We start from the raw sequence: 14,490 nt of genomic DNA on the forward strand, positions 1-14,490 counted from the left end.
AATACATGACCTTATTCTTGAAGCTGTTAATATTTTGTTCCTCGTGGCCAAAAGTATCCTAATGGATGCAATCCAGGCAGGAAAAGACATTTCCCCCAGAGGTACTGTGAAAGTAGATGATGTGGAGGTTATCAAGATCTCATCCAGGAATCTGTTAGCTTAGGTAATGCTTCAGAAAAAATACTCCAACTTTGTCTCAGATCTGGGTAAATCTGAGCAATCTGTGTGTCTGTACTAGATGTTTCCCCCTTTTCTCTCTAGATGCACAATTTCCTCTTCTCTGTGTGACTGACTGAGATGGATTGCAGCAAAGGGTTCTCTTGCCCTCTGGCTTCTGGGTGGATTTGGCCACTGGGATGCACCAGCAGGAGACTGGAAGAGGGAGGCACAAGTGAGATAGAAATCCTCCAGCATCATCCTGGGGCGATTACTTAAGCCGACTGCATCCCTTGATTGAAGTTCACACATTCCTGTCCGGCTGCCCTTTTTGTGCTGAATTTTGGTTCCTCCCTCTTCTGCAGACCTAGGAGCTTACAGCCTGGGGGTTCCACACTACCCTTGGGGTTTCCCACATCTTTGTAAAGTACCATTTGTTTTCTGTCAGGCTCTGACTGATACTATGGCATGAACAAAATCATGAAACTTGATTGCTGAAACTTGGTCCACTCTATCTGACACATGATGAGATTCGGTGGAGTCATTCACTGTGTAAGTAAGGGCTTTCCTCAACTATTAAAGGGAGGCAGGAAACTATGAAATTAGGAGTCACTCTGCAAAGGTAAAACAAAGTCTCATTGCTCAGAGAAAGGTTTCTACTTTGAGGACAAGGAATCAAAGAAGGCTACCTGGAAGAGATGGCATTTGGACTCAGGATTTGCAAAGATTTTATTTACTTTTTCATGAGAGACACACAGAGAGAGGCGGGGACACAGACAGAGGGAGAAGCAGGCTCCATGCAGGGAGACCATGCATGGAGCAGGTCTCGATGGAGCAGCATCTCGATGGATGCAATCGAGACCATGCAGCAGGACTCGATTTCAGGACCCCGGGGTCATGACCTGAGCTGAAGGCAGACTCTCAACCACTGAGCCCCCCAGGGGCCCCCTGGATAGGATTTTTACAGGACAAAAAGCTGGGGAGAGTGTGAGGGAATGAAAATGCTCAATAGTTGTTGTTGTTGTTGTCGTTTTTGAAAAATCAGTGCTGAAAGGGACCCGAGATGCTCTTTATTCAATGTTTGCTCTCCCATCGCCGCCTCCTTTACAGATGAATGAACTCAAATGAAGCCGAGATTCGGCCAAGGTCAAAGCAGCGAGCAGAGCAGCCCGCAGGTCTGGCAGTTCCCGGGCGAGTTCTGATCCTGACTCCTACCTCCACATCACCCCTCATTTTGGGCGGCCTGTGGACTTGCCGGTCTCTCCACCAGAACTACGATCTAGCACAATTTCGGACATAAAGTCATCGTCCATATCACCAGCTACCGAGGAGGAACCACCCACCTTCCGCGAGGCGCCGTGCAGGTATTTCACACGTACCAGATGCCAGGCTCACAGCAGTTGGGAGGAGTGTGACCATCCCCACTTTGCAGCTGCGGATGCAGCGGTTCAGAGAGGTCGTCTAATCTGCCGCAGGTCGCACAGCAGTACGCGGGGCTCGGAGTCCGACAGCCTGTCTCCGAGGAGCGCACGAGCGAACCAGAAACACGCCGCGAGTGCAAGGGGTCGGCTGGGAGACGCCTCCCTGGAGACCTCGGCACGTCGGGCAGCGGGCGCCGCGGGCCACGCCGCAGCCGAGCGAGCACAGCTTCCCCGGGCAGCGTCCCGGGCCGGCTCCGGAGCTCCAGGCGCCGCCCCGCCCGGCTCTGCGGCCACGCCTCCACCTCGGAGTTCTTTCCGCTTTCCCGGTCCGAGCGTTCGCTGGGCTCCAGCCGCCGCCAGGGGGGCCTCCGTCCGCGCGGCCGCGGGCGGCCGGTCCCATCCCTCCCCGGCCCCTCCCTCCGCCCTCCCTCACTCTTCAAACTTTTTTTCCACCCTTTAAACTTCACTCATCCCAGTGCCCGCCTCCTCCCCTGCCCCCAGCCTATCAGCGGCCCGCGCTGTCGCCGAGGGCCCGCCCCCTGCCCGCCGGGGGCCAATCGCCGGCGAGGGCGTCGAGAGCCGGGGCTGGCGTCCAGGCGCGGGCCTGTGACGGCAGCGCGCCGGGCGCCGCGCGGCGGGAGGGGGCGGGGCCGGGCTGAGGGCCGGGCCGGGCGCGGGCGCGGGCGAGGGCGGGGGCGGGGGGAAGGGCCGAGGGAGGCGGAGGGGGCTGCGGCGGGTTTGAACGCGGCAGTTTCCTGGCAGCTCCGGCGGGCGTTGGGCTCCGCGCTCCGGCTCCGGCTCCGCGGCGGCCGCGGTCGGTCCTGCGGCCGGTCTGCGCGCGCTTCTGCGCGCCCCCGACGGATTTTTCTGGTTCCGGCCCCTCCTCGCCCACCTCCCCGCCCCCTGCCCTGCCTCTCCCGCCGCTCCGGCGCGCAGCCCGGGGGCCAGCCGGCGGCCGCGACCCCGCCCGGGGGCCGCTCCCGTCTGCTTTTCCGGCCTCGCGCGCCCGGGGCGGCCCCCGCGGAGCCCGGTAGCCCCGGGGAGCGCGGCCGGGAGGGGCGTCGGGGGGCGTCTCGGGGCTCGGGGCGGCGGTCGGGGCGGGGGGCGCGGGCGCGGGCGCGGCGCGGCGAGGCCGCCTCGCCGGGCTGCACGCGCTGCACGGGCCGCCGGGCCCCCGCCGCCCGCGCGGGGTCTCCCGCATGGTGCCGCGGGGGTCGGGATGTCGAAGACGCTGAAGAAGAAGAAGCACTGGCTCAGCAAGGTGCAGGAGTGCGCGGTTTCCTGGGCCGGGCCCCCGGGCGACCTGGGCGCCGAGATCCGCGGCGGCGCGGAGCGCGGCGAGTTCCCCTACCTGGGGCGGCTCCGGGAGGAGCCCGGCGGCGGCACCTGCTGCGTGGTCTCGGGCAAGGCGCCCAGCCCGGGGGATGTGCTGCTGGAGGTGAACGGGACGCCCGTCAGCGGGCTCACCCACCGGGACACCCTGGCCGTCATCCGCCACTTCCGAGAGCCCGTCCGTCTCAAGACCGTGAAGCCAGGTACGCCGGCAGCAGCGGCCCCTCCTCGTCGCTCGCCGCCCTGGGCGATCGCGGGCTTCCGGGGCGCGCCCGACTCCCTGGCGACGGCGACGGCGACGGGGACGGGGGGCGGTGGCGATTGTCCATTTCGCGGATGGGAAAACTGAGCTCCGGCGCGGCGAGGCTCGGCGAGGCTGCTCTGCGGGCTGTTCCAGAATTGCCCCTAGAAACTGGGTTTCCTAGAGTCGTAGCCCCGTCTCCTATGGAGAGTTTTGGACCAGAGAGAGAGAGAGAGAGAGACAAAAACCGGCCTTTGAAGCTCTCCCTTGCAGAGAAGGGTCCTCCTGATGGTAGCGTATTCTTGGGAACAGCCGCACGCATTTTCTGATGGGGACGGAGGTTCTGTGCTGTCGAGGCACTTGGTGCCAAGGTTACCGCCGAGCGTGCCCAGGAGGGCTGGGCCGCCCCAGTGTTTCCTGCGCACCAGCAACACCCCGGGGCTGACAGCCTGACTCGCGCAGCCCAGGTGGCGTCAGGTGTCCGGGTATCCGTGCTGTGCAGTGCGCGATGCGTGGCGGAGTCGTGCGTGCTCGTGGGGAGCTGTTGAATGGTCCGGGCTTCGGAAGGAGACCTAGACCGAGGTGCCTCTTCCGAGTACAGTCTCTTCCAGATCTTTGATTTGACACAGATTTTGTAGAAGCGGTGGGTAAAATAGACCCCCGCTGCCCTGGTGTCTTTTATGCAAGTCAAGTCTGCAAAGCACGTCAGGTTTAGCTTTCAGAGCATTGATCAGACTGCGTGCAGCGAGATCCCATGGCGTGCCGTGGCCCTTACGTGTGTGTGTGTGTGTGTGTGTGTGTGTGTGTTACCCACAGCGCTCTTGGTCGGCCCGGCATTGGTTAGAATGTGGTTCTGTTTTCTGAGATGCTTGTAACGTTGTGATTGATCCTAACGTTATTAGAAATCAGTTCTGCAGAGTGTGCTCTGTCTACTGGATTACATAGTGCATCGGAATAGAATGGGCTGTTTAATTGTGACTCGGGCTAGAGCGGTCAGTCCACCCCTTCACTGCAAAATGCTAGAAAATTCGGGAGAAAAATTTAACATGTTCTCTCCCTCACCCTGTTTTTTTTTCCTCAGCAGCTCACTTTGGAGATCTCTCTTTCATAGTCCTTGGGCTTAATGGGAACTGATGGTTTGTGGTGCAGTATACATATGTGTGAGTATTGTGGGTGTATGCACACACACATGTCCCTGCGATCTTAAGATTTTCTTCATGTGGTCTATTTCATCATACTCATTTTAAGCTTACAGTTTACATAAGGTTTTCTGCTTTATTGTTAATTTAAAAAGACTTTGGCAGACTTTAAACATCTTTTTTTTTTTTTTTTTTTGGTATAGTTTTGCAAATTAAGGAATTCTGGGCTCAAACTTTTGGAGCCATATATGAAAGGTGGAAGAAAGGTTTTGAGGGCTGTCATTTAGTCAGTCAGGCACTGTCTGTAATATGCAAAATACTATATAATACACCGTTTACTAGTGTAGGTGCCATTTAGTTCAAATCCCACGAGTCAGGGAATAACGAGAACATCTACATCATTGTGTTTTGTTTTGATTAGTTAGGGGCATGAATGAGAATGTAACTTACTTTCAAAAATAGTTTAAGATTTAATAGATTGAGGAAGTCAATATATACTCAAGTCATTGTGATTCTTTTAGAAGACTGGGGAGATCTTTAATATATTAGTCTGATGGCATGTTATATATTTTCTCAAGGTTTATATCAAATTTGAGAAAATAATTCAAAGTTTAGAGTGTATTCAGTAATATCAATTAGCTGGGTCGAATAAACATCACATGCCCCAGAATGTAGTTGACATTTTTATGGTAATAACATTTTGCCCTCCTGACAACCATAAGTACTTTCGTACTTTAAATGTTTAGCCAAAAAAAGGGAATGATTTATATTAATGAGTGTAGCATATTTTCTGATCATTAATAATAAAACTTATTTCTTTAAAGATATGCTCCGCTTCGGTAATTTCTAAAGGAAACCACTGTGTGTCATCTGAGATTATATTCTTGTTTCTAAGTAAATTGTAATTTTAAAAGGTTGATTTCTCAAAGAATAGTGTTCTTAGTTTCGAAATAGCCTCATGTTAAGCGTGAAGTGAATTGGCTTTCTTAAATGGTTCTGCTTAAACAACATTTGTTATAAAATAGCAAGGTTTTTGCAATGAAGCACAAGACTTCAAATATTAAGGAACTAGAGGAGGTTATTCCTAGAACTTTGGGGGCATATATACACCATCTCCAGAGGAGACAAGGATTCTGTACTGTTAGGATTAAATTTGAAAAGTATGAAAATACAAAGCAAGGAAATTTAAAAAGGAATGTGCTTTACACATTTTTTTTTCATTTTATCTAAACTTTGTGAGAGAAATGGATTTTCCATTTTAATATGGAGTTGTAAAGTGTACTTTAACACTGTCTCTTGTCTTGATTTAGTAACTCTTGGTTAAACTGTATCTATAACATGTCATTTAGAAACTAGTACAGTGCAAGAGTAAATTTAGCATTTCTCTGAGATGTAATATGCGTGGGGAATTATCTCACATTCGTTGTTTTCTGACAAAGTCCCTGGCAAAAGGATGAGTGTGGAACCTTCCTAGCTTTCTCCTTTTTGTCTTGTATGAGCTAAGGGGAACTCAGCCAAAGCCAGCATCAACACCTGGATGACTTAAGTTCTTTCTGGCAGTGATTGTCTTTAATCTTTGATTTGGGGCTTTTAGTATTTTCTTCTCCTTGCAGATTCCATTAAAGATTACAACAAAATTAACTCTTTAAAATACGGTTCCTAATCCTAGGCTTTTCTTGAGAGAATTAGGGGATTTCTTATTGGAATCTTATTCTTGCTTAGTGTTCACATAGTATGTAGCAATCAGTGCATTCCTGCTTCTAGGACAGTCTTTATTTAGTTCCACCTATTTCTTGGCCTAGCTGGTCAACTGTTTCTTAATTACAATTCTGTCTTTTTTCTTTTTTCTTCTTCTTCTTCTCCTCCTTCTTTCTTCTTTCTTCTTCTTCTTCTTTTTTTTTTTTTCTGCAAAGAGAAAAGTTTTCCATTGAATTTGAACTTTGTAGTTTCACAGTAGTAAAGGAAGTTGAACTTTGGACCTCTGATGAAATTGTTTCATGATCTAGTCCTGTAACCAGAATTGGTTTCTTTGATTTTTTTTTTCAGAGCATATTTTTAAGCAGTTTCTTTTCTGATTAATGATAGGAGTAGTTAATTTTGTTCTAAAATTCTCTAGACTATGAATGTTCACCTCTTCATATACTTTATTTATTTATTTATTTATTTATTTATTTATTTATGATTTCTATTTATTTATTTATTCATTCGAGACACAGAGAGGGAGAGAGAGAGGCAGAGACACAGGCAGAGGGAGAAGCAGGCTCCAGTAGGAGCCTGATGTGGGACTAGATCACCGGTCTCCAGGATCAGGCCCTGGGCTGAAGGGGGTGCTAAACCGCTGAGCCACCTGGGCTGCCCACTTCATATACTTTTAAACACATATTTCAGTGCTTGCTTATGATGTGGATTTTACTACAGAGATTTAAATATAGATAGATTACATGGAACCATTGTCTACTGTTTTTATGCACGCACTGCTTTCGACTACCTTAAATCGGCTACTGTGTCTAGAGATGAAAATCATGAGAAACAATGTTATCATTTAAGCAAAAACTAATTTGAAATAGATCTTGTGGAAATGCCAGTTAATTTTAGGTCAGAGTTTGCCTTTGACTCTTTGAGACATCTGTCTTATAGGGGAATTTTGTTAAAAACAGCACATTCCTAGAAATCCATTCCCCATTGGTGAAGAAACATTACTAGAAGCTTTTAAGTAAGGGTGTCTGTGTTATGCCAATGATGAATAACTTTACCTCTTTCTTTTAACTTTGGGATTTTTTTTTTCTTTTGGGGTTTATTGGGTAATTTGGGACTTGTGAGTTTTGTTTAGGTGGTTGTCATATTTGTTTTTTTTTTTTTTAAAGATTTTATTTATTTATTCATGAGAGACACAGGGGGAGAGAGAGGCAGAGACACAGGCAGAGGGAGAAGCAGGCTCCATGCAGGGAGCCCAATGAGGGACTTGATCCGGGGACTCCAGGATCACGCCCTGGGCCGAAGGCAGGCACTAAACCACTGAGCCACCCAGGGATCCCCTGGTTGTCATATTTAAAGACGGGAAGGGTGGGAGAAACTAGCTAGCCTGGTTGGTTTCCAAATCAAAAAACTTTGTTTTTTAACAATAGAAACTAAAGATTGGGTGAGGCAGCCTCTTTGTTAGAGAAACAGCATTAAATTTTGATAAACCTGAAGTTGGAAACTTTCCTGTCCTCTCAAAATTTGGTAGCAATTTTTTTTCGCATCTAAAATTGGCCTCAAAATAACTCCAGTAACTTCAGCTTCTGGACCCTATTCCATCCAATTCATGTGAATGATGAACTTATGCCATAGAGGCAGAAGAAACACTTAATATTTGGCTCTTTTCAGTTTTCAGACCATTTTTATTTTATTCAGTTTAATACTAAGACTGATTTTCATGGAACATAACTGTGTTCCTGGGGAATAGAAATTGTTTCTCCTCTGAGATTCTGGGATGTACTTGATAAAACCTCTTATTATAAGAGACAGATTTCAGTGTGTGTGTGTGTGTGTGTTTCCTGGTCTCTAATTTGTGTAAATTGATGGTAAAACAAATCTACCTTTGCTCCAGTATCTGACTTGTGAAGTCAGTGCATAATCTTCTCAGATGAATAGTTTCTTTACTATGTAACCTCCAAGTGCTGTATAAATTTTGTGAGCATTTAGGAGTTTGGAGAGTATGCTATAGGAGAATTTCAGTTTTATGATCCACTACAGTATTAGGTACCAATTTCAAACTCTGCCAATTCCTAGGTCAGATTTTTGTTGTTTAGGGTTTGACAAAGGATAAGTGTTTTGGTATTGGAGACTAAAACTGTGACCCTTTTAACTAATTAATCGTTTTGTTTCTCTTCTGAATTTTTGAGAAATAATTTCCTTGCAGTACTGCACCTTGGCAGAGAGAATGAATGTCCCTTATTTAAAACTGCTCTTAAGGGTAACATTTTCTATATCTCAGGGGCTAGTCTTATGAGAGACTTGTTTGTGGGGAAGAGTTGCTCTTCTCCTTGAACGGATATTACTCAGAATGTTCCCCCCCGCCCCCCCCCAAAAAAAGTGCTTATTTTACTTTATAAAGAGAAAACAAAAGTTTGATTACTGGCACACATTCCTTCCTTTAACAGCCATTTGGTGGTGTACCCATGTCAGCTAGCGCCGGTGATATAAAAACATGAGATAAATAAATGAATGAGAAACGATCTCTGACTTCCAGAAGTCACACTTTAATGGGAGCTTAAGGTTTCATTGGTAAAGAATCCCTGTAGTAAGGGTTTTACCTTTTTTACTCTTCTCCTGGTACTTTAGTGTAAAACTCTTTAGGTAAGTCTGAGTATGAATTTTGGTGGGAGCTGGACTGATTAATTGGTTGCCAAGCACCCTGTTCTAAAAAGTGACGTGGGGTCACATCTCACAGAGGATTTGGGTTCTCAAGTCATTACAAAAAGAGGGTAACCAAATATAAACACAATTATCCTTTGACAAGCCCTTAGTTAAATTGCCCTCAAAATACATTGTGTCTGTGTTTATACTCAAAATGTATTTTATACACTGGTTTGTACCATTTGTAGAACAAGTACTATATACCTCTTTTCTGCCCACCTTGGAACCAGTTGCCATGTTTCAGTTGAACACCAGATGAAACAGTTTGCTTGCAGGGAAGAGTTAGGTTTTTGTTTTTGTTTTAATAAAAAACCTATCTCTTAATTTTAAAAATTATCCTCATCTGGGTGTGCAGAGTGAATTTGTAGAAGGTAAATGTGTACATGAGGCGAGAGAGAGTGAGAGCTTTCATCCCTTTGTGTGTCTTGTTAGGGTCCTTGCCTCATGCCTTTACCTGGGGAGAGAATTGTGAAGAATTTTGAACGTAGCTTGGCTTTGAAAGATAGCTAGGTTTTGGTTTAGTGAAACTAGTATCCTCTCAGTAGTATGTAAGAAGCAGAGGAGGAGAAAAAGATGAGGCAAGAATATTCGATATAGATAGGTCTACGGTATAGTCAGTCTCAATAGTGAACGTGTGTAAAACCTTATTTTTTTATAAATGCACAAAATTCACATTATAGAATAATTAGAAAATGGAGAATCATATTAATTGTTTAAATATGTAAGCAGTTCTAATATGAATTGTCTCATAAGTTTTTTTTTAATTGGAACTTGAAATTTTTTTTTTTTCTTCTAGAAATAGTGCTGGCGAAGTGCTTAATGCTATTTCTACCTTCAGCCTTCCTCAACTCATAATGTAATGAGTATTTTTATTTAACCCATAATGTAGCTGAAATGTTACTAGTAGTACTGTGCTTTATGATAATAGGCTTTCTTGTGTTGCCTTGGAAGCCTAGCCAATTTTATAGGAAAATGCAATTTGCATTTGAGGTGAATAAAAGAGAACTGGAAATAAATTTCCACCTTAACTTCCCCTTTTCCTTTGTTATAGTCACTGTTGACTGACTTCCAGAGAAAAGGGTTGCACCATTATACCTCCATCCAATCCCCTCCTCCCCCCACCGCCAACCTTTGCACTGTGTCCCCATGCAGCTACACGGCAGTGGTTCCCAGGAGCAGTTCTGCATCTCTCCCCCAATTTCAGTCACCCCATCATGGCCAGGGGATCATGGACTACATTTTGAGGACTGTCATTTGACTTGTGACATATTTAAATAGCTGAGAAAGGACAGACTGTGCTCAAATTGTAAGGTACCTTGTTTTAGTAATACTTGTGCTGGAGATACTGTTTTAGAGACTCAGTAAGAAATAAAGAGGGTTAAACTGTTTGCTATAATGTATTTGGAGTTTATAAAAAATATTATGGAATGCAGATTGGAAGGAAAATTTGCTTCAGATTTATTAAAATTAGCATCTATTTTATTTGGAGGATGTCCTTGTCTTGGGTATGTATTATGAACAGTAGCTGATCTACTTAATTAAAACTTTCTAGCATCTTAGGCTCTTTGTTATTTTATTTTATTTTTTTTTAGATAATTTTAAACACATAATTGTTTTTCTTGCTTTCAGGAAGTTTGTGAATGAATACCCTGTTTCTCATTGTTGTTCTGATTGGGAAGTACATGTGACTCTGAAAAATATTTTTTTCTTTTTTAAAGAATTTATTTGAGAGAGAGAGAGAGAGAGTGCAAACAGGGGGAGGGGCAGGTGGAAAGGGAGAGAATCTTAAGCTGACTTCTTGCTGAGCCCAATGCTGAGCTCTGAGCTTGATCTTACAACCCTGGGGATCATGACCTGAGCTGAAATCAGTCGACTTGGACGCTTAACTGACTGAGCCACCTAGCCCTCCCTGCATTCTCCCCACCCCCCCCAGAGAAATGGAGTTTTACTACACATGATGACATTTCACAGAAGTAGTTTTATGGAATGAAAATACTCTGAAAGGGAGGGTAAAGGGAAGTATTTATTAATAAATAATTTATTTCTGATCTTCATCAAATAGAATGAAGTTGTCTTTTTTCCCCTCTAATAAAATGACTTAAAAAATCCCCTTTAAATGGAGCAGCCCTAGAGATCTTTTACTCTTTGGATGTGGTTATCCATTTTGCAACAGGTATCTATTGATATGTAGGTCAGATCTCATCAGGAAGGGAAAAAAGAAACCCTAATTCACATGTCAGTTTCTGTGTTTGTAAGAGTTCTGTAGCAAGTGACAGGAACTACTGAGGTTAATCTAGGCTGAGGAATGTATTGGCTTACATACATGAAAACCCATACCTAGGGCTGTAACAGCTAAATTCATGCAATCAAGTGATGGTCATTGGGACTTTCACTTGGCTCTTTTCCTCTGCGTTGGCTTTTTCTTCAGCTCAGTCCTCAGTGTAGCAAGAAAGGTGGCCCTGAGCCCCCAAGTCATACAGAGTCCTTAAAGCTTCTCATCTTTGTCCTGGAGTCCAATAACGAATTTCACTCAGGGACTTTGTGCCCATCTTTTGGACCAGTTGTAGAGAGAAGGCAATGAGGTACCGTGATTGGCCAGGCCTGTGTGGCATGTCTACTCTTGCGGTTAGGTGTAGAAAGTGCAGTGTCTGCACTGTCTTAGAACCTCAGGAGACAAGGGATGAGTAGTTCCTTAAAAGATGGGATGCTGGGGAGATAACACTACAGGAAATGGCCTCTTTTTAAAACATTAATCTCTCCTACTTTGAAGCCAACAGGAGTACACAGTTGTTATAAAGCTGTCATTTTTTTAAAAACCAGGTATTGATTATAGACCAAAGGCACTGATTTTACTCAGTTTACTTAAATATTATAATTTTTGAAGTTTTTAACCTAAAAGCTGCTTTGATCTAAATTTTTTTCTTTAAGATATCAACATCTTGGGCTGCCTGGGTAGCTCAGTTGGTTAAGCATCCGACTCTTGATATCCGCTCAGGTCTTGATCTCAAGGTCATGAGATCTAGTTCTACATCAGACTCTTTACTCAGCAGGGAATCTGCTTGAGACTCTGTCTCCTTCTCCCTCTGTCCCTCCTCTGCCCCCCGACGTGTATGAGCCTGTGCTTTCTCTCCCCTAGATTTAAAAAAAAAAAAAATCTTAAAAAAAAGATGTCAACATCTCAGTTTTTTAATGTGTACAGCTAAAAAGTACTTTTTCAAATTTTTTTTAACATTAAGATTCTGTTAATCAGTGCTGCTTGTTCTTAGGTAGATCTGATACTTTGGAGGATCAATCAGTTAATTATCTTTGGCATTGAGAAAATTATTATTAACCTAGTTAATGCAATTTTTTAAACCTCATTGTACCATTTTGAAGATGAAATTCTAAAATAATTGCTTTCCAGGATTTTTGGCTATTTATTTATTTATTTATTTACCTACTTACTTACTTACTTACCTACCTACCTTTTATTTCTTTAAATAGGCTGCATGATGGGGTGTAGAGCTCAGGACCCTGAGATCAAGACCAGATCTAAGATCGAGAGTCTGGTGATTCAACTGAGCCACCCAGGTGCCCCCAGGATGTTTTGCTTTTAAGACAATAGCCTTTTTAAATATAACTTGAGGCTACATTTTTATTGTATTATTGCTACGCATTCTATAATAATACCTTTTAACTATGATCTCATAGAAGTCAAACATTAAGAAACTACTTCATTGACTCTTTGAAACACTGCATAAGTGTGTAATGTGGTTTTTGTTTAATCACCTAAAAAAGTCACTTGGCAGACACAGTAGGCTAAAATCTGACCCCCTTTGTTTTTTTCTGCCTCTACCAGGGCTAGGTATTTGGAGTAGAGGTGGGAGGTCAAAAAAAAGGGGTGGGTACCTGAATATCTTTTCATACTATTTTTATATTCTTGATTACCATATGAGTATATTCAACTCTGGTATCGGGAAAGTGATTTGAATATCAACCTTCAGTTTATGTATCATGTGCATGGTAGGAGTTTTGCAATTTGGCTCAGTGTTGTCTGGTAGTTTGTATCTTTAGTGAATATTAAATATTATTAAATTATTGGTAAATACGCTATTGTATATCAAAACCAACATTCATGGTATTGGGTATGATTCATCAAAAATCATAGTGTGACTTTGTATTTTGAGATTAGTGTATGTCTGTCTTGGATGTCTTTAGGTTGTATTTGGAAAATCACTGCTTCTATTGCAGAAGCCTATTGCTAGGGTTCTCCAGTATCAATTCTATATATTGATTAATGAAGTCATGAAATCTGTTAAAATAATACAATTTCCTTATCTCTGCTCACAGAACTATATCTAACCTACTTCTATAGCTTTGGGCAGAAGAACATTTTGTTAAAATATTATTAATTTTAGCTAAGGATACTTTTCACTTGTTTCAGTGTTTACAGTTAGAATGTCCGTACTACTTAAAAATTTAATTTCCTTTTAATAGAGTTAGAATTGCTAACTAGAGCCATCTCATAGTGAAATGCTGGTGGATGAAATGATACATCAACCTTCCCTTGGTTTGTGACTCTTAAGTCAGCGGCCTTGCTTTGAATCTAATAGGAATATTCTGACTTGGGGACTTATCATTAAAATGCTAGCTGCCATTTCCTGAGTAATAATCGTATGTCCATACATTATACACCTGTCTCATTTGTTTCATAAGGATGTGTATTTTGGCACACATGTATTCCTGTAAAAAATTTTATATTTGTGATTCTCCATGAGTCAGACATTATCCTCTCCCTTTTATCCATGAGAAAACTAAGGTCCAGAAAGATGAACACAGCAAAGGTCTCAGACTCAACGAGTACTGTGAACTAAAGCAGTTTCAAGTCTTCCTTCTTCACTTTCCAAATAGAATATTATTTCATTGTGTCTGAAAAATCTGCCTTACTTCCTTTTCCTCTGTTAAAAGGAAAAAAAAAAAAAAAACAAAAACCCCACAATTCTGAATTGTTTGAGTGGGTGTTAAAGGCAGTGAAACATTGGGCAGCTACTTAAAATAAAAGCTGCATTGCTTGGTTCTGTTTCTTTCTTTCTTTTTTTTTTTTAAAGCAATTTTCTTTATTTATTTATGATAGAGAGAGAGAGAGGCAGAGACATAGGCAGAGGGAGAAGCAGGCTCCATGCACTGGGAGCCTGACGTGGGACTCGATCCTGGGTCTCTAGGATCCCACCCTGGGCCAAAGGCAGGCGCCAAACCGCTGCACCACCCAGGGATCCCCCTTTGTTCTGTTTCTAAACAAGTTTGTGGTCTTGCAGTTTAATCTGTATAGCTAAACTGCACAATGAAGTAGTTATTCCCAAGAATTACCAATCAACCAGAAAGTTAGCATTAATTCTTGCTACCTTTTGTAAGATCATAATTTTAGCAGTTCTCTGTAAAAGCCCGGATACTCTTAGGATAAACAGACTTGTGAAAATTGTATACTTGATACTGCAAATAATATCTGGTTCTCATGTTTCCTGTCCACTCACTCTATAATTCACTCATCAGGAAGGTGTTTGTTCGTACACTTATCTTGAGGCTGGTGGCCTAAAAAATGTTCTGAAGAATGGAACAATGAATAAATTTGGGAACTAGGAATGTTTTATAAGTATGCAGACCTGGGCACCGGGTGGCTCAGTTGGTTAAGCGCCTGCCTTCGGCTTAGGTCGTGATCCCAGGGTCCCGGGGTCGAGTCCCTGCATGGGACTCCCCACTCAGCGGGAGTCTGCTTCTCCCCCCTTCTCCCCCCGCCCCCCCACTGCTCCTCCTACTTGTACTCTCT

The 14,490-nt window shown here is 43.9% G+C and overlaps 1 protein-coding gene across 5 annotated transcripts in view; it reads left to right on the top strand.

Annotated features, from left to right (window-relative positions):
• Positions 1–2,733: 2,733 nt before the first annotated feature.
• MAGI3 (membrane associated guanylate kinase, WW and PDZ domain containing 3) overlaps positions 2,734–14,490 on the top strand; it is a 235,804-nt gene continuing 224,047 nt past the window's right edge. For 3 of the 5 annotated variants that reach the window (XM_077916186.1, XM_077916187.1, XM_077916189.1), the window contains exon 1: positions 2,735–3,112. In XM_077916186.1, coding sequence (XP_077772312.1) covers positions 2,797–3,112 — 316 coding nt within the window. In that variant the 5' untranslated portion in view covers positions 2,735–2,796. Of the gene's footprint in view, positions 3,113–4,258; positions 4,311–14,490 lie in introns of those variants that run through there. The other 2 variants (XM_077916190.1, XM_077916188.1) reach the window with 2 other exon arrangements.

The sequence above is a fragment of the Canis aureus genome, chromosome 12, assembly GCF_053574225.1.
Source record: "Canis aureus isolate CA01 chromosome 12, VMU_Caureus_v.1.0, whole genome shotgun sequence".
Taxonomy (NCBI): domain Eukaryota; kingdom Metazoa; phylum Chordata; class Mammalia; order Carnivora; family Canidae; genus Canis; species Canis aureus.